Source organism: Citrus sinensis, chromosome 7 (assembly GCF_022201045.2).
Source record: "Citrus sinensis cultivar Valencia sweet orange chromosome 7, DVS_A1.0, whole genome shotgun sequence".
In the NCBI taxonomy this organism is placed as follows: domain Eukaryota; kingdom Viridiplantae; phylum Streptophyta; class Magnoliopsida; order Sapindales; family Rutaceae; genus Citrus; species Citrus sinensis.
Genome location: NC_068562.1, coordinates 9,241,571 through 9,263,639, shown reverse-complemented (window position 1 = coordinate 9,263,639; position 22,069 = coordinate 9,241,571). Strand labels below are relative to the sequence as shown.

The 22,069-nt window shown below is 35.2% G+C and overlaps 3 protein-coding genes across 6 annotated transcripts; all 3 read left to right on the top strand.

The window, feature by feature from the left end:
• The first annotated feature begins 1,562 nt into the window (after nt 1-1,562).
• On the top strand, nt 1,563-6,492 carry LOC102612509 (proline-rich receptor-like protein kinase PERK15). Of its 2 annotated transcripts, none has more exons than XM_006465545.4 (8): nt 1,563-2,066; nt 2,609-3,139; nt 3,909-3,995; nt 4,067-4,137; nt 4,699-4,775; nt 4,893-5,040; nt 5,260-5,418; nt 5,713-6,492. In XM_006465545.4, exons 1-8 carry the CDS (start codon nt 1,727-1,729, stop codon nt 6,034-6,036), a joined length of 1,737 nt encoding a protein of 578 aa, XP_006465608.2. In that variant the 5' UTR covers nt 1,563-1,726; the 3' UTR covers nt 6,037-6,492. The 2 variants fall into 2 exon arrangements, with proteins under 2 accessions (XP_006465608.2, XP_052301073.1); XM_052445113.1 differs by having other exon boundaries at nt 1,924-2,086.
• A 3,001-nt stretch (nt 6,493-9,493) lies between these two features.
• On the top strand, nt 9,494-11,630 carry LOC102613008 (hypothetical protein). 3 transcript variants are annotated; one of them, XM_025093028.2, is made up of 2 exons: nt 9,494-10,169; nt 11,398-11,630. In XM_025093028.2, exons 1-2 carry the CDS (start codon nt 9,640-9,642, stop codon nt 11,486-11,488), a joined length of 621 nt encoding a protein of 206 aa, XP_024948796.2. In that variant the 5' UTR covers nt 9,494-9,639; the 3' UTR covers nt 11,489-11,630. The 3 variants fall into 3 exon arrangements, with proteins under 3 accessions (XP_024948796.2, XP_052287500.1, XP_052287501.1); XM_052431540.1 differs by having other exon boundaries at nt 9,498-10,169; nt 10,533-11,485; XM_052431541.1 differs by having other exon boundaries at nt 9,498-10,169; nt 10,505-11,485.
• Nucleotides 11,631-16,864: 5,234 nt separating this feature from the next.
• Nucleotides 16,865-19,927, top strand: LOC102613305 (sulfite exporter TauE/SafE family protein 3-like). The gene is made up of 12 exons (XM_006465548.4): nt 16,865-17,397; nt 17,544-17,703; nt 17,803-18,003; nt 18,093-18,157; nt 18,257-18,284; nt 18,368-18,459; nt 18,538-18,624; nt 18,718-18,768; nt 18,857-19,078; nt 19,192-19,285; nt 19,387-19,527; nt 19,653-19,927. The coding sequence occupies exons 1-12, from the start codon at nt 17,188-17,190 to the stop codon at nt 19,733-19,735; spliced, it is 1,434 nt and encodes a 477-aa protein (XP_006465611.2). The 5' UTR covers nt 16,865-17,187; the 3' UTR covers nt 19,736-19,927.
• The last annotated feature ends 2,142 nt before the right edge of the window (nt 19,928-22,069 follow it).

Sequence of the window (22,069 nt, the reverse complement as noted above, 5' to 3'; positions counted from 1 at the left end):
ATTCTTCAAATTTGACGGTGATGATAATTTCTCTTCTTAGTAAAAGAAGTTCTTCATAAAGATATACTTTTGTTACTCAATAGAGATATAATTTTTAATTAAAAAAAATTCATAAACTAAAAGTACATTTTAAAACGATAAGAGTAAATCGGGAGAAAATAATTATAAACAATCAATAAATTAATTTTCTTTTATTTATTTTTTAAAAAATATACACCAACATAAGGATCCATATTTTATTTGAAGAAATTATAAATGTAAAAACCAAGAAAGAAAGAAAAAATCTTCATCGAAGAAACGAATAAACATTACAACATTTATAGTAAACTTTATGACTTATATAACAATGCCAAGGTCATAGATTTGAGTTCTATCATTCACGGGGCAGCAGACAGCTCAAACAAAAGGATGCAGCAAATTATTGTGATGCTTAGAAAGCGACATTTCCACAGAGCTTCACTGTCGACTCTTTAGGCAATGGCAGTTAAGTTGGCTAAGTAATAATTCTTGCTTTCGAAGTCTTCAACCAAGCGACACATCTTTGTAAGTTTATTATATGGGAATTTTTAAGTTATAATAATTGTATCATACATCTTTTATGTGAACCACATAAAATTATAAGATTCATAATTTATGTGGTTCACATGAAAGATGTATGTTACAATTATTGTAACTTAGCATTTGCCTTATTATATTCATAATCACATTATGCAACCCAATTAGTTTTTTTATGGTTGTGTCACGTGTGCATAAAATAATAATAAGAAAAGAACCAACAATTTTTATTCATTTACTTTCACAGTTCTTTTTAATAATATTATAAAAATGGACACTAAAATCAGATTTATTATGGCACAACTTAGATACTTAAGCTCATGATACGAGTCGAGAGTGTTTTAAATAACAAATTGCATTGGGATCTCTTGCATTACTTTTGATGTGGTGTTTATTTTTAATATGGTGCAATACGAATGTATGATTTCTAGTAGTTGAAGTTTATTTTTAAATTTATCGAAGAAATTATTCTCCACAAATAAACAAAAAACATTAGATAGGTTAAAACATTACTCGTGTTCACTCTTTAATTTGAATTTATTATTTAACAAGTGGATGTAATTTATGCAATGACCAATGAGTTTGATTTATTTTGGATTCAACGATTAATTTTATTGGTAACTTTAAATGTTGACGGGTGATCTAATAGGTAAAACTTTAGCATTAATTATGTACACATTAATTATGGTATGTAGAATACTAGATGGAATCTACCTATTTACATTTAGATTGAGATTAGAGAGCCATAAATGTAAATCGCATTTAATTAAGGAAACCCATTACACAAACCCTTAAAACGGAAACAAAAAGATCAAATACTTGAAATATAAAAGATGATATCCAATAAAAGTTTTCCACGTGGAATTCAATACTAGAAGAATCCGCACGTGGATTCACCGTGTCAATAAGCAGTAAAAAATTCCGCGTATGAACAGAAAATCCTTGTCCATTAAGAGAGAGAGTGTGAAAAACGACATCATTTTGAGTTGTTAAAAAAAAAAAATTGCAAGGAACGCAAGCGTTTCAGCCGCATTATCGCTGTCAGAAGTGGGGGCCCGCTTCATTCTTCTTCAACACTTCAACTGACGTGAATGCTCTTCAAATCATTCAGACAAGAAAACTTAAAAAAATTTTGCTTAGTGTGTCAAACGTGACAGTGTCATCTCCAGTGATGACTTCGCAGCCGCCGCTAACGTCACTACCAGCGCCACCCGACACTAACTCCACTTTCTCTCCTCCAGCGCCTCCGCCGTCTGTCAGTGCAGTCTCGGCGCCAGCTCCAGGAAACTTGACGTCTCCGCCGTCGTCGGGGACGCCAACGAGCGGATCGACAGTGGGAACTCGGCGGCCGTCGCCGACGCGGAATGGATACCTGCCGCCGGGGGCGCTGGCGGGGATGGTTGTTGGAGTGGTGATAGGCGCGGGAATTGTGTTAGCTGCCGTGGGCATTTTCTTAATTTTTTACAAGAGGAGAAAGCGGAAGCTGGCTGCTCAAAATCTTCCGCTCAAAAGTATTTTTTCAAATGTTAAAGTTAATTCTTTCATACTATTTTATTTTGGCTTACATATTTTATTTTGTTTTATTTTATTATAGACTTATAGTATATGAAGTGTTTAGAGGTCTGGTCTATGTAAGTGCTTTATTTATTTATTTACTTATTGTTCGATATAATGACTTTTAGAGGTTTGAATTATGGGATTACTCGCATGTATTATGACTTTGATGTTAATTCTACATGTATATGCATGTAAATCCATGAGTGTGTAGCTTTTATCTTTTGATTTTGGCTTCTATATTTTGATTGGTACAATTCTGTCAACGGACAAACAGTATTTTTTTATGTTGGGTTTAGTTTGGTGTGTGTTCATTTCCTATTCGGGTCAAATTGTATATGCATGTACAAGTTTCGAAGTGAGTTTGCTAATAACAACTTGTTCAACATTTCAACTTTATTGTATTTTCTGTACACTCTTAATGTATTTTTGTCTAGTTCTTTGAATGAGTTTTGGTGTTCAAGTCTTGTAAAAGGGGTCTTTTTGTTAAATTCTCCAGATGACCCCTTTGCTGGAAAACCTCATCACTGGCAACAGAATGTGTCTGCGCCAAGTGATTACCAAGAACTGCCAAAGCCTTCTCTGCCCCCTAGCAATGGACCGACTGCCCCTTTGCCAACAGTTCCTGTTTCTGCTTTCAACGAACCTCTTTCAACCAGTGGCAGTTTAGATTCTGATAAACCTTTCCCTCGTCAATCTCCAGGCATGCCTGTTGGAAATTTTAAGAGCACATTTACTTATGAAGAATTAAAGATAGCAACAGATAATTTCTCTGAAGCCAACTTACTTGGTCAAGGTGGTTTTGGTTATGTCCACAAGGGAGTCCTTACAAATGGGAAAGTGGTTGCAATCAAACAACTAAAAGCGGGAAGTGGACAGGGGGAGCGTGAATTTCAGGCTGAGATTGAGATCATTAGCCAAGTGCATCACAGACATCTAGTTTCTCTGGTTGGATACTGCACATTTGGGTCCCAAAGATTGCTTGTCTATGAGTTTGTTCCGAACAAAACCTTGGAATTCCATTTACATGGTTAGTACTTTCTGGGATCAGATTTTGTTGTTTGTACGAGCGTGCTGGTATGTAAAAATTGAAAAAAAAAAGGTAAATAAGATCTTTTGAGTCACTAATAACTTATATAGTAGGCCTAAGTTTACCTTCAGGAAAGAAATTTTCTTGACAGCATGTAAAAATTTATGAAAAGTAGTTCCAAAAAGCCCAAGGATTTTCATGGGGTTCATGTGTAAAAATTGAACTAGTAAAGTGAATCATATTTGCTTTACCAAAAACTTGATACGCTAGTGCTAAGTTTACTTTCAGGAAAGAAATTTCTTGACAAAATGTAAAATTTATGCAAAATTAGTTCCAAAAAGCCCAAAGATTTTCATATGTTCATGTGGAATTTTGTTTCCTTATCTTTTTCCGAATTTTTTAGGGCATGTGAGGTTGAAAGAAGTCATTCAGGGTTTTCAAAGTTCTCTTGCAAATGCTGCCAACTATAAACCTGCCTAAAGTTTTATGATTTATTTGTTTAAATGTTGTTTATATGACACTCAGTAGGAAAAAGATAATAACAGATCTTAGACTGTTTCTCAGAAAGAAATGAGAATCAGATGATTCATCTGCAGGAGTCTGTTTGTGAATTCATTGACCTCTGAATACTAGTTGAACAGGACTTTACTGACCCTGGAGTTCTTTATGAAATTTCAATTGAAACGTATTATGATAACTGTCAGGAAGTTGAAAAATTATGTCTTAACTTATGATAATCTGGTCTCATCACATAAAACTAATATTTCAGGGAAGGATAGACCGGTTATGAACTGGCCTACTAGAATGAAAATTGCTTTAGGTTCAGCCAGAGGATTGGCCTATCTGCATGAGGACTGTGAGTATTCTTTTGAACTCTTTTCAGATCTTAAGCTTATGCAACTCCTTTTGAGATAAATGCATATTCAGGTCAGCCCAAGATTATACACCGTGATATCAAGTCAGCTAACATTCTTCTTGATGATAGCTTTGAGGCAAAGGTATGACATAGATTTGATGGTTCGCATTATTTTTTGTTGACTTGCATACATATCGTACATATTGAAATAGTTGTGCTCTATCGCTTTTGTTTTCTTCTTGATTTATCTTGAGATTTACCTGTTCTGCGTTTGGTTTCTTTTCTTTTTTGGAAACTTCGCTTAAGTCATAGCTTTTATAGAAGGTCTCTTTTTATTATAAAATGTTATAAAATCTTTGCCAATTTGTAAACTATTATCTTACAGTGAAGTATTGCTTGGCACTGGAATGGGTAAATATATCAGTTGAAGGGGAGTAACCTGATTTGAAAGTGAAATAATCCTTCATGATTGATAAAATCAGGATGCACTAATGATAAATAATTTGGGAACAATTATTTATTAAGATCTTTAATCAAGTGTAATGTTTTGAGGAATATATTGTTTTAAAAGATTTTGTGGAAATATAACGTTTGTTTCCAATTGAATGTATTATATGAAGAGTACAATTCATTTCAATTTAGTGATCTACATGCTATGGTGTTGACCTTCATGTTAAATGAATTTACTTTTATTGTTTCTCAGGTGGCAGATTTTGGACTTGCTAAGCATTCTTTAGATACAGATACTCATGTCTCCACTCGAGTTATGGGAACTTTTGGGTAAAATACATCTTCTGCGTCATTTTTGAATAACTACCCTGCTGTCATTCACCTGATGCAGTTATCTCATCTTGAATGGGACCTGTGCCACTTCTCATGCACATTCATCATATGCAGTTACTTGGCTCCAGAGTATGCCTCCTCTGGGAAGCTTACTGAGAAGTCAGACGTCTTCTCTTTTGGTGTCCTGCTTCTGGAGTTGATTACTGGATTCAGACCTTTCGATAAAGCTGATACCTTTGCTGATGATAGCATGGTTGACTGGGTATGTATTCTGCTTCATGAGCTTCATTCAGTTTAACACGAATAATCAACCCTGTGCTATGTCCTTTAGGAATTGTAGATAGATGTTGTACAAAGAATCAAGTGAAAGAAAGGTTTAAGGCTTCCATGATATTTTCCTTTTTGCCCTACAGGTCCTTTTGTTTCTTGCTAGTTGAAAATTTTGGTCGGGAAAAATGACAATAACTGTTATGAATTTTAGGCAAAACCTTTTCTTGCACAAGGTCTGGCAGACGGCAACTTTGATGCTCTTGTTGATCAGAAATTGGAAGAGTACGATTCAGCTGAAATGACCAGAATGGCAGCTTGTGCTGCAGCCTGCATACGTCATTCTGCAAGGCGTCGGCCACGGATGAGCCAGGTAATTCCATCACGTGCTAGATACTTAGTTATAGGTAACCTAGATTCTCGGTTGACTCAAGGACTTCGGAAGTGAATGGCCATAGTCCTATCGAGTTTGAATTCCAATGCCTTAACAAGCAGCTTAATTCTCAGTTGCTAGTGGTTGATGGGATATTGGCAAGTTAATAAATAACCGATGTTTGATCATATTTGCAAGTAGTTTTGGCAAAGTGAGATATTTTAATTTAACATTGAAATCAAACCTAAATTATATGCTGGCTTGTAAACCTTTTGCTGCTGCTATTCTAAGCAGATAGTTCGAGCTTTGGAAGGAAATATGCCTCTGGACGATCTGAATGAAGGAATCACACCAGGGCACAGCACAATATATGGTTCATATGGAGGCTCAGATTATAATTCTATGCAGTACCGGGAAGACATGAAAAAATTCAGGAAGATAGCGCTAGAAAGTGTAGAGCTTGGTAGTAGTGACTACAGTGGGCTCACAAGTGATTATGGTCAGAACCCACCCAGCTCAAGCACTGAAGATCGGCAAGCTACCCAAGAGACGGAACCAGAGAAAGACACCAATGTTATCAATCAAAGCTCTTCACAACGTTTAACATTTTCTGGGTAAATCCTCATTCTTACTGATCCCACTCCTTTCATTTCACCTCATATATGACTACATCCCACATGTCATATGTCAAAATTTAGAAAGAAAATCAGGGCCAGCCTTTCAATGGTTATGTGTAGTGGGTGGATCAAATTGGAAAAACAAGAAAGTCAGCTTCCTTACTGCATTTGTCCGGTATGCATATGATTCTTCACCACTCTTCAAAGTTTTTTCACATTCAGATTATCCAATTCAGCAAATTCTTTGTACTTTTTGATCAACTAAACCTAACAACACTATGAACAATTGGAAAGGGAGGCTTGTTTATCATTATTTTGATGATCTAGAGACTATGGTTTTGGAAATAGTTTCACTTGTATATACTCGTAATGGCTCTGTAAATGGAGTAGTGTTGTTTAATTCATTTGACAGGATCAATGTTTTCCGGTATGATATTGAAATTTGCATTGGTTGAAATAGTTTATTCCAGTTTAATTTACTTTTCTGATTTAACTCAACTCAAAGGGTTAGTAAGTTTAAATTCATTCCCTGCTTTAAAATAAGTTTATAACAATTAAATTTATGTGCTGTAATTGATTTTCTTACCATTTATGGTGGTGTTATTTGATACTTTTAATTTTTTTTTAAAATGATACTTAAAATATTTAGCACTACTCAATTTTACTTATTTAATATTGGTTATTATTAGGGCTGGCAAAATTGTCTACGGGTTTGGGGCCCCATGGAGCCCCACCCCAAATGGGGAAAATTTTGAATAATTTTTGGAGAATGGGGTGGGGAGTCGGGGGAAAATAATTCCCAAATTCTTAATGGGGTGGGGTTTGGTTTTGTACTCCCCACCCCACCCCCACCCCAATCCCCATTATATATAAATATGTTTTTAATTCTTATTTAATAATTTTTATTTTATCAATTATAATGTCAATTAATAATTTTTTTAAATTTTTATGCAATATAAACAAGATATGAATTAAAGAAAATCCTATAATATTTTTCAACTCTGAAACATTGTTATATTTTCTTTTCTCTTTTAAGGTGCTACACTCTTTAAATATTTTTCACTTTTAATATCATTTTAAGATATTGTTTCAAACTTTTAGATTTTTTTTTTAAAAGAGTTTAAATACTTTATAATATGGTGATGATTTTATTTTAAGTATCTAATTTTTAACTTACTAAAATAATATATTTATACATATTATAAAATAGATAAATGAGGAATGGGGTGGGGATGGGGAAATCATTCCCCACATGAGGATTCTCCATCCCCACCCCACTAAATTTATTGGGGAATGAGGTGGGGAATGGAGGCAAAAATTTCTAACGGAGTGGGGAATGGGGTAGGTCTCCCCACCCCCACCCCACCCCATTGCCATTCCTAGTTATTATCTACATTTTGATGGCATTAACCCAATCTTATACTTTGACTCCATTCATCAGTTACAAACATAAACTCTCATTCACTCTCTAAAACACAACTTAAAACCTCATCCTTCGGGAATAAAAAACAGATTGGAGTTTAATTGTCTCCATCGCCGGAACAGAATCGCTGCAACCCAAGGTACCATAAAAAATTCAAATCAACATGTTCAACTAAAGAAAGCATCCTAAAGCACTATCAAATTTCACGTCAACGTATTCTTTTATGGTGCGTTTCCTTCATGGAATATAAATGAGCTGAAATGTAAATGAGAAATGAGAATGAGATTTCAATGTTTACTTGACAAAAATAAATGAGAATGAGAATGAAAATGTGCTGCAATGTCATTAATGTGTTTACTTAGCAAAATAAATGGGAATCATGAATGAGGATGATAATCAGTTTACTAAAATACCTATAGTATTAAATAATGTAATTTTTATTAATTAGATACATGTACAAATATTATTATAAAAATGATATTAATTAAAAAAATAAAATTATTAATAATAAATGTTAATAATGATAATATTAATAAAAATAATTAAAATAATAAAGTTAATAAAATTTAATAATAATAATAATAATAACGACATTTAAAATAATAAAATTAATTGTGATTTGAATGAGGGTAATTCGAAAAATATGAAAAAAATTAGAGGGATTTTCATTCCTTATTCACAAATTGTGTGGGATCCACATATTTTATTCACATTCTAAAATTACCAAGTAAACATGGGTTTCATTCACATTCCCTAAACCCTCAAATAAGCATACCTCAAGTAAACACACCATTAAAGAAAGCATTGCAAATCATATGATAATTAAATAAAAATTAATTGAGAATACTCGACAAATGTCGTTGACTTTGAACTCAAATCCCATAGTTGTCGGAAATACCATAATCGTTAAAATCAAATCCCAAAATCTCAAAATTTTAAGGGAGGTAAGTCATAATGTGATGAATGATGCAAGAGGGTCAGTTTTATTGGTAAGAAGTAAGTTTGATCCAAATCAAAATTGGGGAACGAAACCCATAACTGATTTCATCTCTTGGTACAAATTGGAGCTACCTCTTTAAGGGGGAGATAAGTCATAATGTGATGAATGATGCAAGAGGGGCAGCTCTGATATTACATAATATTTGCTTGTTCATACAAGCATTACTGCAATGTTTATTGCAGTCAGTTATATTTTTCCTCTTTTTTTTTTGCAACACAAAATATATAATAATCACATTTAAAATGTATAAATCTTTAAAAATAAAATTTACCAAACATTCTCTTCACAGATGTTGATTTTTCATTTCTATATAGAATTCACCGAATCTTAATATGCAGACAGTAGAAATACAAATAAATATTATGAAAGCAACATAATTCACATGCAAAAAAATGAAAAAAAAAAAGTTACTGGTGTTTGATAATGGGACTTAGCCATGTTGCAACTAGCCATTGGATCCACTGTGGCATCCCTTGATAATGATGAAAGAAGATAAACAAATATATACTTGTCATTGAGCATCAATGTTTTAGAGAGTTGAAAAAAATTTGATATGTATAAATATTAAACACGTACCAAGCCAACATCATATAGTAAGAGGTTTTATTTATAGGTCCGAATATGTTAAAATCGTTCTAAAATAGAATTTTTTTTATAAGCATACGATAAAAATTATAATATATTATTTATTATTTATTATTTTATATGAATGACTATGGTTCGTACTCAACTTTAAAACAACTCCAAAATAGCCATGACTTTTATTTATTTATTTTGGAGCGTAAAAGACAAATAAACGACAAAACTGCAAGAGTTTGATCTTTTTTTTTTATTTATTTAAAAAAAAATAGATTTTCCAACTCTGCATTGGGCATTTTCTTCCCTTTGCTCGGCTTTGGGCTATTTTGTTTTAAGCAATCGTAGATCAGTAGTCGGGTCCATGATGCGTGTCCGTGTGCATGCTCATTCTAGAAATTATAATTTAAAAAAAAATGAAAAAGAAAATGAAAAGTAACACAGAGACAACACGGACACGTGGGTGGCACATTGCACACAAGAAGATCAATTAAAAGTCCTGTTCCTGCTAAATCGACCGAACAACCTCGATCCACGCTCGATCTTCTTGTTCTGGATTCTCTTTTATTTCATTTCAATATATAATATTTTTTATTTTTCAATCGATGGAAGCTACAAAAGAAAAGACAGGAGGATTACTGGACACGATACTCCCTCCACGGCTCGAAGACGCCGGCCTCGAAGACTGCGCCCTGCCGCCGGACTCCATCAAGGAGGCCTTCCTTAAAGCCGCCTCGGCCGTGAAGTCGCGCGCCACCTCGTTCTTCCACGAAGAAGGCGCGCCGGGACATTGCGTGGACGACCCGTGGCCGAGGGCCAAGGATGTCTCGGACGATGTGGTGGGTGTGGGCGCGTTTCCGGACGCGCCGGGGCCGTGCGGAGCGGTGAAGGGCGGTGGGCTTTTGGAGGAGGGCGAGGATAAGGTCGTGGTTGTGGGCGGGGGTGGTGAGGGTGACCTGGCGGACGGTGACAGGTTGGTGGTGGTGGGCGGTGGGGATGATGACGCGGTGGAGGGAGAGGAGGGCGGTGGTTGTGTGGAGGGAGAGAGAGGGAAGAATGGCGGCGGCAGCAATGTCAAAGAAGGGAAAAATAAAGAAAGAGAAAGCGAGAAGCCACGTTTGGTTGAAGGGTTTATGTAAGATTTATAGTGACAACTATTAGTATTTTGGTTAGTTTTATCACCTGAAAAGAAAAAAAAATTAAATAAATAAAGTTTAGTGTTTTTCTTTTGATATAATATGAGTATCTGTTGTCACCCTTTGCTTCTGTTCTGTTGATCTGTTCTAATGTTGCCACTACTGGTAGTCCTTGAAGTAGTTTATAGAGCTTTATGATTAATGCCATTTTCCAGTCAATTAAGCCGATACTGATGGTATGCGTGTGAATCATTGCTGGACTGACTGGACATTGTTGTATTGTTGTACTGGTGAATTGATTGCATGCGTCTTACTCTTTGTTTGATTATTGTAGTCTGTTTGCTTGGATATGAATCTTGCAGTCACACTCTTGGAAAATAGTTAATGAGTTTGGCGAACTTCAGACTTTTGAGTTATGGACCCACTGGACTGCACGAAACTTGTATGCCGTAGCTGGGAAATGATCGATGGTTCCCTTCCCTGAGTTTGTGATTTCATTTCTTGGTTGAAGTAAGCCTGTGCTGCTGCTTCCTAGAGCAAGGCGCTATTCTCCTAAATAGTTTTATGTTTCTGGCATGGTACCCGTATGGCTTCAGGATTGGATTGCTCAAGTCGATACCAAAAAGATGTTTTATGAAGAAATATTGTTCCAGATGGGGCAAATTTTAGAGGTAATTGACGCGAACTGTTTGGTGAAGATGTCAGTGCCTTCTTGAGTAAATGGCAACCCTGATTGGAAACTGATGTAGGACTCTTTTAAGGGTTCGAGTAAATTGGTTTTTGAATATTTCATGGCGAGATTGTTGCAGTCAACTGATGATTGGGTGGGGAGAAGGTTATAGGATGATGGATTGGTGGATATGTTGTAGCTTCAAATACTAGTAGCCGTAGAATCTGAGATTTCGCAAAGCTTGCATACAGTAACTCAATGCTTATATTATCCTATAACCGTGGGATACAAGTTGGTAGATCTTTCATTTGGTTCTGTGAAGATGTTAACTAGCATTACTTGCTTCTTCTGTTTGCTATGCTATGCAATCCTGTGGTCGTGAACTTGCTTCTCTCAACTCTGGTTTTTGACCACAAAACAGAATATGCCAGTCTTGCTTTCTAATTACTAATTAGTGTCTAATTTCGTGTTGTGGCGTTTTACTACCAGACTGAGTTTAATGTTGTATGTTCAAGATTCAGATTTTGGTAATGAATGGGAAGTTGTAAATGATGTAGGGAGCTTTTGCAATGGTTTCTCCCATCTGAAGAACAAATTTCTGGCATCCGTATTGCTATTTTAAAGAGTTGTGGTGGTCTGGGATTATGAGCTAAGCCGCTATTCTAGGATGTCCAAACTTGAAGGAGATTGATTACTGATTACTTTGGATGGCTGTTCTTGCTGCTCTAGAATGACAATGTCTTCTTGTTATCCATTAATATGGTTTATGAAATATTGACGTTCACTGTTATTATCGTTTTAAGTATCAAATTCATTTTCAATAAGAAAAATATAAAAATAAAAAACGATTCACCTCTATTTTGCAAAGTTGCAACGGAAAATCTTATAAGATTTTCTTGGAAACAGAATTTGAGAACTCTTTTAGTTGTGGGAATATTATTAGATGGACAGCGGTGGGTCTACTGAGAAGCGGTGAAGTTTGGACCTCTGAAGAAGAAGGCCCAAATTCAACACAGAATGAGTCCACGCTCGAGACAAAAGTGAGTTCAAATTAAAATACAGAAAGTCGTGGACTATGTTGTGGGCTCCCCTCATCCTCAGCTGCAGAATTGAAGAGATAAAGAGCAGATTCTTCAAAATTGACCATTTCATTCCCAAATATTGGGCGGGGGAAAATCTTACTTCTTTAATGTAATGCCAAAAGTTGCTACTTCAAAATTGAGTGTTATTTGCAATATCACAGACATCCAATCCTTAAATCTTTTGTCAAAAAATTGTAAATTTTGAGGTATTGATTGCGTGGTTTTACATGACTTTAATGTCTCTTTGCGAGTGTCTTTATTTTAAAAAGTGCGTACATTTACACGACTCTTTAATCTTTAAATAATGATATAATTACAAATTCTTATACAAATTTATTTTGTACAAACTGATATGTAATATAATAAAATTGATTGAATTACATCGATTGGCCCACATGAGTTATTTCTATTATTTTATATTTTTATTCAACTAATGAATCAATGACACATCAGTTTGTATAAGATAAATTTAAATTTATAATTGTATCATCACTCTTAATCTTTATACAAAGAGATGGGCGTGCATCTACACCCTAGAATTTCATATGGTTGTAACACATTGGTTACCAAATAAAGTTTGGCGTCCACCTGCTTTTAAAAAGGATTCTTGTCGGGTTCTTTTGACTTTCATCTCTAGCCAGTGGTTTGTGTCTTTAAACTATATTTTGTTTAGATTCACTGTGAGATATGTTAGTAAAGGTCTGTGATATTTTGCTTCTGTTTTTGACAGTAAAGTTGGACAATTAATCAGACTAATTTGATTTTGATTTTGCTTCTTGGGTTGCAGTGGCATATGTATGAATGACTTTATGCAATCTTAATCAATAGCGGTATCATTCACAAATTTTTCTCTTTTTTTTTTTAAAAAAAAAGAAAAAGAAAAAGAAAAAGAAGAATAATGGTGGGGACTAATTACATGAGGTCTGCAACTTTTTACAATCGTGGCTAAAGGGTGTGCGGTCCAAAATGTGTGATGTTAATACGTGACATTTATTGCATTTTAGCCGCTTTCTATTCGTGATTGAAGGGGAACTTTTGGAACAAGCGAATCGAGTCTTTGGTTCGCAGCTCGTGGTCCATCTACGTGTGTGAACTTCTCTTCCAAGAGTGTTTGGGATTGCATTAGCTTCCCAAATAATTTATTTTACAACAACTTTATAAATAATTTAATTACATGTTTCGTAAATTTAGATTGTAATCTAATCACTTATCATATAATTTAGCGGGTATGTCTGATGAATTTAAAAAATATATATAATATATTAAAATGACCAAAATAGACTTATTTTTTTTAGTACTGATTACACATTATACAACTGTTCTGCTATTACAGTAGACATTACATTGATATTTACAATCAGGACTTGTATTGTTACATTAAATCTATGAAATATATACTCAGACAACCCATACAAGTAATCCTCACAGAGAAAATATGTCTCTGCGAGTGTGTCTCTACTCCACTCGCATTTCGCGAATGAGAAAGACTTACAAATAAACTACACACAATCATGCAAAATATTTAATTGAGAGAGTTTTGAGTTCATGAGAACTCAAACCCCAACTTAAACCCCTACCCTTACAATCCTTCTTAACTGTGAGAATATAAGTTCAATGCTGGGTCAAAGGTCCATTGGCAACTAATTTTCTTTTTGCTCTATAGAAATCAGTTAAAATTAAATTTAAAGCATATTATTGAATAAATATTTTTTTAACTTTCTATTAATCAAAGCATTAGATGTTATTAATAAAGTAATTTTTAATCATTATGTTATCTTTTCAAAAAATCCATTAGTCAATATCAAATGATAATTAATTAATAAAAAAAAATATTCATCACAGAGTGATAACTGCATGGTTGAACTTTTTGTTGCCGATAACAATGCCATCGATGGCGATGGCGATGGAAAAATCGTCCGGAATTGACACATCCACCATCATTAGACTCGAAATCTTATGATCTGCACAATTACGTCGGCATATATCTTCCACAAAACAAATTTGGCAGCGACGGAAAATGCGTCCTAAATAAATTGCGGCAACATAACCTCACCGGTGGTGTTATGGTTTTACCACATTTGATGGCATTTACAATGCCATTGGATTATTTTTACTGCCAAGACCAGTACTGTCCTGTACATCGTGAAATCCTCAGTTCAATGGTACCAGATTTATCGCCGAAGGGCGCTGGAACTATTTGCCGGCAGCCATTTTTTAACATTTTATCCATAAAATTTGAATATTAATTGATTGTTATGTGACAGTATTTTTGAAAGAATGAATGTTTATGAAGGACAATTTCTGTATTGTACTTAAAAAAAATTGATTTTCAAATAATCATGTTCAGAAAACTACTTTAGGTCGCTTTTATAAACCAATACAAGATCTGATTAGTTGAGAATCGCTTTTAAATAAATTTACCAAACATTTTTTTATTATTAGATTGTCAAATAACAATACCAAACAATCCCGAAACATGCATCAATTCGTTGTTACCAGTACAAGACAGAAATGATTTTGACTTAAAACTGAGTGTCTTTTACGCATAAACCAATCATTTATATGAGTGCATTTTCTTCATAATGTGGAGATAGGGCTGAGATGCTAAATTGTTACCCGATTGCAGCTAAGAAACTAACAACATTTTTGGCATAAACATTACCTCATAAACCAAGACCAGTGACTGATGTAAAAGGTGTTTGCTTTGAGCACTTTTAGCATGCATCTGTACAAATATCGGCTGGATGATAGAACAAGCAATCATACATGCGCTGAACAGACAATAGTTTAGTCATCAGCATGAATTTATTTGAGCGTCTTATTTACACTCTATTGAGGAATGATATATTCAAATCTATTGAGATTTAATAGCATCCTTGCGTATCCACGCATGTACATAATACTCTCGAGCATCCTCAAACTAAGGTTCCACGAATCAGAAGATTAATGGGTTCATCTTATCAACGATTCTTTTCTTTTTAATGGTGATTGAATGTTGTTACAATGAAGTGTGTCAAAATGCAAACAAATATATAGGACTTGAAGTGTTTATCATGTTGCCCAAAAAGAAATGAAAAGTAAACAAGAGACCCAGCTACGCATGTATAATTGGAAAAACCTTTGGGTAGTATATTAGGACTGGGTATTAAACCTAGATTTGAAGATATTATAGGAGAGAAACTGCTTAATCCATAAAGATAAGTTTGTTGATGCGAGATTCTAGTTCTCCTCGTTCTACGACCAGGGTCTCTGCTCGATCAACTTCACCACGACCAGGATCTCTCCTCGTAAAGCTTCTTTTCCAGAGATTCCTGCGCACACAGACAGGTCAGAGTACGCCGATTGTTTTCCCGGCGCAAACCCTCCGATGCTCAAGTCAGATATGAAGGTTCGGGGAACGCTTGCCACAAATCTTATGGCTGTTAGGTTGTTTTCTCTCTTTTAGAATCAAAATTGCTAACCCTTTTACTTTCGTTGGCTACCTTTTTATAGGCTTCCTCTCAATCCCAGTTTTCCGCAGCCTACGTCCGTTATCCTCCCACCTCTCGAACGTGGATTCTCCATTTCCGTAGTCATGGGTGGTTGCGTGGCCTTCGTGCCTAGATTCTCGGGCTGGAGAGCATGCCTCGCCAACTGTCGTTGACCGGGTCTCATCGAATCAACCCTTAGCAAGAATACAGCAGGAATGGCTTTATGCTTCTTGCAGGAAATTGGCCTCGCGGATGACGTGCTTCCTGGTGACTTCCTGGTCGAGGTGACCAATAACATCCTGGTCGAGGTGATGTGCTCGAGGTCACCACATATTTTTCTAGTCGAGATGATCTGCTCAACCATTTGCTCACTTTTACTTTGAGGAGAGCACGATAATGTATGAGCAAACACCTTTATCTTGGTCACCCTATTTCATTCCCTAAACACCAATAACAATAGTTGAGGGAAATCTTAATGGCACTTTTTTTTTAAGCCTTAGGCCCTGCTATATAATCAGGTGTTAAGCCACAATTGCTGTAAAAAAAAATTATAACTATAAAATAAAAATTAATGACATATAATAAATATGATTTTTAAATAAGTAAAAATAGCAAATATATCATAAGTTTTCTATTATGCAATTATGAGGTTAAATTAACTTATCTCTTAAATCATCGCAACAAATGATTACGAAACATTTTAGAGTTTCAGCTACACTATCTCAATACCAAACATGACCTTAATCAATTATTTTCCTTAAGAAAACTATTATCCAATGGAAAGCTAAGAAAGTCTTCTCTTTTCTGATTATAATATGCCAAGAAATTAAAGCAAAATGTGAAATCTAGAAGGCTACATTAAAGAGGATGGATTGAGACATTGTTGCAATTATTGGTCGGACTTTTATTGGTGTATTTACTGTGTGCGAAAGAAAGCAAAACGAGATCGAGACGATAAGAGAGATATTAGAGTATCACAAAAGATTCTTTTAATTTAACTTTTTAAGCATTCATTTACTTATTTATGTGGCAAATAAAAGAGTAAAAATATTAATCATTTCTCAGAAGACTCTTTAAATGAAAGTAAGTTTAGATTATTTTAATTAAATTTTTTTTCTCTACCAAAGTAATAATACATCTCTCTTTTTAAGAATAAAAAGATAAAAAGTAACATAATACTAAATTGAAAGCTCCAAAAGACTCAACAATGAGATTCTTCAAATTAGAAACTTAATAGGCACTCAAACAAATTGAAACAAAGATTTTGTAGGTATTGTTCAAGGACAGTCATTGGTAGCAGCACTTAGAATGTTTTTTTTCCAAATTAACTTAATACACACGCAGTCGGCAGTACAAAGAGTCATAAGGGCAGTTTTAAAATTTTAAAATTTTATTTTTAACTGTTAAGGAAACTAAAAAGTTTCTCAAAAACTTTGGAAAATACAGATAACGAAAATTTGGTGCCGGTAAGAAGAATATAGACTCTGATTTTGTACTCTTGTTTTTCTTTTTCTATGGTGGAGTCAACTCATCTCTTGCTTTGAATGCTTGAGTGTAGGCAGAATACAATCCCCAACTCTCTTTTCGAACTCTGTAGCTTGTTCTGTGCCATGCTTACAAATTTTGTTTCAACTCTGAGAAAAGAAAGGAAAGTGATTTCTTGAAAAACAAAAAAAAAAAATTTAATCTGTAAAGAAAACTGGGTTCTGTTACAATTCTGAGTGTTCATGGTGTTTAACTCCTTGTTTTGATTGATCTAGCTTGCGTTCATACGATAAAAACCTTGTTTTTCTCCATGTCTGGGGTTGGATCGGAATGGTACCAGTGGAGATTGTCAGCGGCAGCTTTCATTGGTTTACTTCTTGTAGCCTCGGTGTCTGTTTCAGCACAATCAACTTTGAAACCTGAAGCCACAAGTGCAAATAAAATTGACCATGTTGAGCCTAAGAATGTAATCAAAGTACCTACTCATAAAATCCGATCAGGCTACAAACATGTTTGGCCGGTAAGTTCAGTCTAATACCATCACTTAATTTTAGATGTATCCTTCTTTCTTCTTTTTCCCTTTTTTTTTTAATGTCTCTCTGTGCGTATTTTCTATGTTGTGACATGGACTACATATTTGACACTTTATGAAATTGGATTTGATAGGATATAAAATTTGGCTGGAAAATTGTTGTGAGTAGTATAATTGGATTCTTTGGGGCAGCATGTGGGAGTGTAGGTGGTGTTGGTGGGGGTGGCATATTTGTTCCTATGCTTAATCTGATTATTGGATTTGATCCAAAATCATCTGTAGCACTATCAAAATGTAAGTGAAACAAACCCCTCTTTTGCGAATTCAATCTTCGTTGTTCAAGACAATCATATGCTTACTCTCATAATCATTTTAACTCTCATGCCTGAGCAGGCATGATCACTGGTACTGCGGTTGCTACTGTTGTCTACAATCTAAGGCAAAGGCATCCCACACTTGATATGCCCGTTATCGACTATGACCTTGCACTTTTATTTCAACCCATGTTGGTTCTGGGGATCAGTATTGGAGTTGCTTTTAATGTGATTTTTGCTGATTGGATGATCACAGTTTTGCTAATAATTCTATTCATAGGTATATATATATTTTTTTCTAGTCGCACTCCTCTCTCTTTTAGCGTTCTTTTCCGACGGGTGCTTTGATAGAGCATTGGTGAAATGCAGGGATGTCAGCCAAGGCATTCTTGAAAGGAGTCGAGACTTGGAAAAAAGAAACCATAACCAAAGTGGTAAAATTCCGTGCCCAGCGTTTGAATTCTTTGGACTCATTTATGCTAATTGAGTCTAACTTTCTTCTGTGTCTTGCTTTACTTGTTTTGATTCTCCAGGAGGCCGCTAAACGCTTGGAATTAGATAGTGAGTGGATTTACAGTTTTTTCTTTCTTCATTTTTCTTTTTCCAAATTCATCATCCCCAAAATAATTTAATTTATTAATCAGGAAATGGGGATCAAGCAGAAGAATTCAAATGTGAACCTGAGAATTTAAGTAATACAACTCCAAAAGAAACCAAAGAACCGGTAAAATCGGAGGTAAGAGCATTTGCAATGCCTGCAACGGTTGTATCAAATAATTTTCAATAAGGACTGAAATCAGTAACTATATATCAGGTCTCTATTCTCAAGAATATATATTGGAAAGAACTTGGACTTCTTGTTGCCGTTTGGGTTATAGTCCTTGCATTGCAGATTGCTAAGGTAATCATTTGCTTTGTATTCACACCCCCCACCCTTCAGTTGATGCATTCGTTTGAGGTGAACTGATGAAAATCTTGAATGTTTTGGACACAGAATTATACAGCAACTTGTTCAGTGTTATACTGGGTATTGAACTTTTTACAGGTACCTCCACAATCGAAAAATTGAAAATAGAAAACCTGGGATTGTTCATATATCACGATTATTATTTATTAATCATGTGGCTTCTCAGATTCCAGTTGCCGGAGGAGTTAGTGCATACGAGGCAGTTGCTCTGTACAAAGGGCGGCGGACAATTGCATCAAAGGGAGATGTAGGAACAAATTGGAGACCACACCAGCTTGTGTTTTACTGCGCTTGTGGTATAACAGCTGGTGTAGTTGGTGGACTACTTGGCCTTGGTGGGGGATTCATTTTAGGCCCTCTTTTCCTGGAGCTCGGAATCCCTCCTCAGGTTCATAATTCTTACTCTCCGAATAGTTCAAGATATTATTTGAAGCACACCCTCGACTCGAGCGTACGCGTCCGTGCCTGCCTAACTTGTTAAGGCCTTCACCTTCCATGCAGGTTTCTAGTGCCACGGCCACCTTTGCCATGACATTTTCTGCGTCAATGTCGGTTGTCGAGTATTATCTTCTGAAGCGTTTTCCGGTACCTTATGGTAACTTGTTAGCCAAGTATCAATGAAATTTCACATTTACCTTTTTTGGGTCATGCGTCGAATTCAGACCATGTATTTATCATTTTGGATTGATCACACAGCTCTCTACTTCTTTGGCGTCTCCACCGTTGCGGCCTTTGTGGGACAACATGTGGTGAGAAAGCTGATCAATATACTCGGCAGAGCTTCTATAATCATTTTCACTCTGTCCCTCACAATCTTTGTGAGTGCATTGTCACTAGGTATGCTATCTCATTCTTCATTCATGCAGGTCTTTATTGTGATTTCTCGCCGTGGATTATGAAATTGCTACATATTAAGAACACTTAAAACTGATGAATGATTTTGTTCCTTTACAAACGTACAGGTGGTATAGGCTTAGCCAAAATGGTCCAAAGGATTGATCGCAAGGAGTACATGGGATTCGACAGCATTTGTTCGTATACATGAAGGTCACAAAAATTGAAGGACTAACATCTAGGGATGAAATATTGGATTCAAATATATATCACTTGTTCTGACTAGTTATAAGTAATTTCTTGGTTAAAAAAAGGATTGTATAATTGTAATTTATCTATTGATTCATTACCTATTTAAATGAACGAAAAAGGGAAAGAAGAAAGAATCACATTAGCTAGTAAATCGATGAAAGCCTTTCCTTTTAATCAAGAATAATCTTTAATTTTAATCTCCAATTAATGGATAATTCATAGGTGAAAAGATTGCTTTTATTAAACAACAAGCTTCAAGAGAGAATCAGAGACTCTCAAGGTTGTAGAGATAAAATCGGATCAAATAATAACTTAAATACATGTATTGATGCTGAAATCTGGTCGAGTTAGAGAGCGACCAGACAACCGCATTAACATTTAAATTTGTAATCGTTTGTGGAACAGTTCTGCATTGCAACCTTATCACTTGAGCAGACTACTTCAACCTCGAACTGGCTAAATTAGACCACCTACACTCACAAAACTCCGTTAAAGGGGTGTGTTTGATGTTTTTTTAGCGATAACTCTCCGATGTTCAAGACAGTAATCAGGCCTTGTTGTAAAAACTTGTGCCACAATCCCGTGGCTCAATTCTATTCGAACATAAAACTTAATTTTAGAAAAGAAACAAGACAGTGAAGAATAATTATCTAAAAAGTAAGGAAGACAGAGAGAGTACTCTCTCTTTGAAAGTCAGGAAAAAAGTTATCCAACCCCCTTACCTTCGTCCTCTATAGCCTTTATACCCAACCGGAATCATTGGTTCCCTCAACCCCACAACCATTGTTGACTTGGTGGTGCAGTCATGGGCAAGTGGACAATATAACTGCCGTAGAGTGGATTTCGTGTCACAACTCTTTGGGATTTCCCACGTGCTGGCAACTGCTGTTGACTGGGCTTCTTGCCCGAGCTCTTTGGAGATAACCCACACGTTGACCATTGACCAGGTCTTCAATCTGACTTAATTTTGGTCCCTCCTCGCGCACCTTCTGATATGTTGTACTCGCTTGATCAGCTCCCACGTTTCTTCGGATATGACTCTCCTCAAGGAGCAGCCTCATATCGAGGAGAGCTCATTCTGATCGAGCATTCCTGGTCACGATATTTCTCACCCTAAACAGCATGTACTCCAAGCCGAGAAATTGCAATAAGTTTTTATAGCTAGTTAATTAATTTCTCTTTTTAGTCCTTCGAGTTTGGCCAATCACCCAGTGTATTTCTGTATTTTAAAGATTTATCTAAAATGATTGGGTCGTTTAATTCATCGTAAAAAATTTTCTACTCTCATTGAAGACGATCCTTTTGAAGCTTTTCTTTCTTGTATTTACAATTGCTGGTTAGATGTTCATAGATGCATGTGAATTTCTTAACCCTTGCAAGTATGAAATGTAATTGATATTGACTCATATCAAAGTGTCGTATTACGCCTACATCAATAGCTTATGAGTACATTTTTTTCATTCAGAAAAGAACGTGAGATTGTTGTTTTAATATTTAAAAATGTTTTATAAATTTTATTTTTTTTTAAATGTGAGAATCTTTTTCGACGGACAGCTGTGGATCTACTGAGAATGAGTCCATATCCAGGACCAAAGGGAGATTAAATTCACGACACGACGTCGTGTAGAAAATTCTGGGCTCCCCTCATCTTCAACCGGAGAATTGGGGAGAGTTAAAAAAAAAGGGTTAAGCTTTTCACAACCCACAAATTTTCTTATAGAACCCGCCCATACAAGTTATTCCATTAAAAAAAATTCAAAAAATTAAAATAATTCTAATAACATCCTTAAAATTCCAAAAATGCCCCTCATCTCCATTCGTCCGCCTTTTCGTTTTGTTTCTTTATTTTTATAATAAACCCCATAACCATAAATAATAACCTTCAATTAACTGTACTTCGCCTCTCACTATGTATATAAACTAGTTCTCCCTCTCCTAATTTTCAACTCCACATGACCAAATTGACTGTCGTTTTTAAGAAAATACACAAAACACAAGTTTATTGATAATCTAAGATAATGCTAAGGGAAAAAATAAAAAAAAAATTGAAAAATAGACATGGTTATAAGAAGGTTATAAAATACCTCAAAATAAATGAATCCTTAATAATAACAAAAATTTCCTTTTTTTTTTTTAATGCCAGTGTTTTGTAAATTTTATCCCCTTAATAAATTTAAAAAAAAGAAAAAAGAAAAAAAAAGGAAGAAGATCAAGAAGAAGAAAAGCCTAGCACAGTGAAAGAGGCGAATATCAACGGGGGTATGTACAGTATTTCAACAGGAGAAATAATATA

What these genes read in the sequence shown, in the direction of transcription:
- LOC102612509 (XM_006465545.4), top strand. Translation starts at nt 1,727, where the DNA reads ATGACTTCGCAGCCGCCGCTAACGTCACTACCAGCGCCACCCGACACT. An exon ending in TCAAAATCTTCCGCTCAAAA is followed by an intron (nt 2,067 to 2,608) that starts GTATTTTTTCAA and finishes TAAATTCTCCAG; the next exon opens with ATGACCCCTTTGCTGGAAAA. An exon ending in ATGATAGCATGGTTGACTGG is followed by an intron (nt 5,041 to 5,259) that starts GTATGTATTCTG and finishes TATGAATTTTAG; the next exon opens with GCAAAACCTTTTCTTGCACA.
- LOC102613008 (XM_025093028.2), top strand. Translation starts at nt 9,640, where the DNA reads ATGGAAGCTACAAAAGAAAAGACAGGAGGATTACTGGACACGATACTC. An exon ending in CGTTTGGTTGAAGGGTTTAT is followed by an intron (nt 10,170 to 11,397) that starts GTAAGATTTATA and finishes TAAATGATGTAG; the next exon opens with GGAGCTTTTGCAATGGTTTC.
- LOC102613305 (XM_006465548.4), top strand. Translation starts at nt 17,188, where the DNA reads ATGTCTGGGGTTGGATCGGAATGGTACCAGTGGAGATTGTCAGCGGCA. An exon ending in ATCTGTAGCACTATCAAAAT is followed by an intron (nt 17,704 to 17,802) that starts GTAAGTGAAACA and finishes ATGCCTGAGCAG; the next exon opens with GCATGATCACTGGTACTGCG. An exon ending in GCGTTTTCCGGTACCTTATG is followed by an intron (nt 19,286 to 19,386) that starts GTAACTTGTTAG and finishes TTGATCACACAG; the next exon opens with CTCTCTACTTCTTTGGCGTC.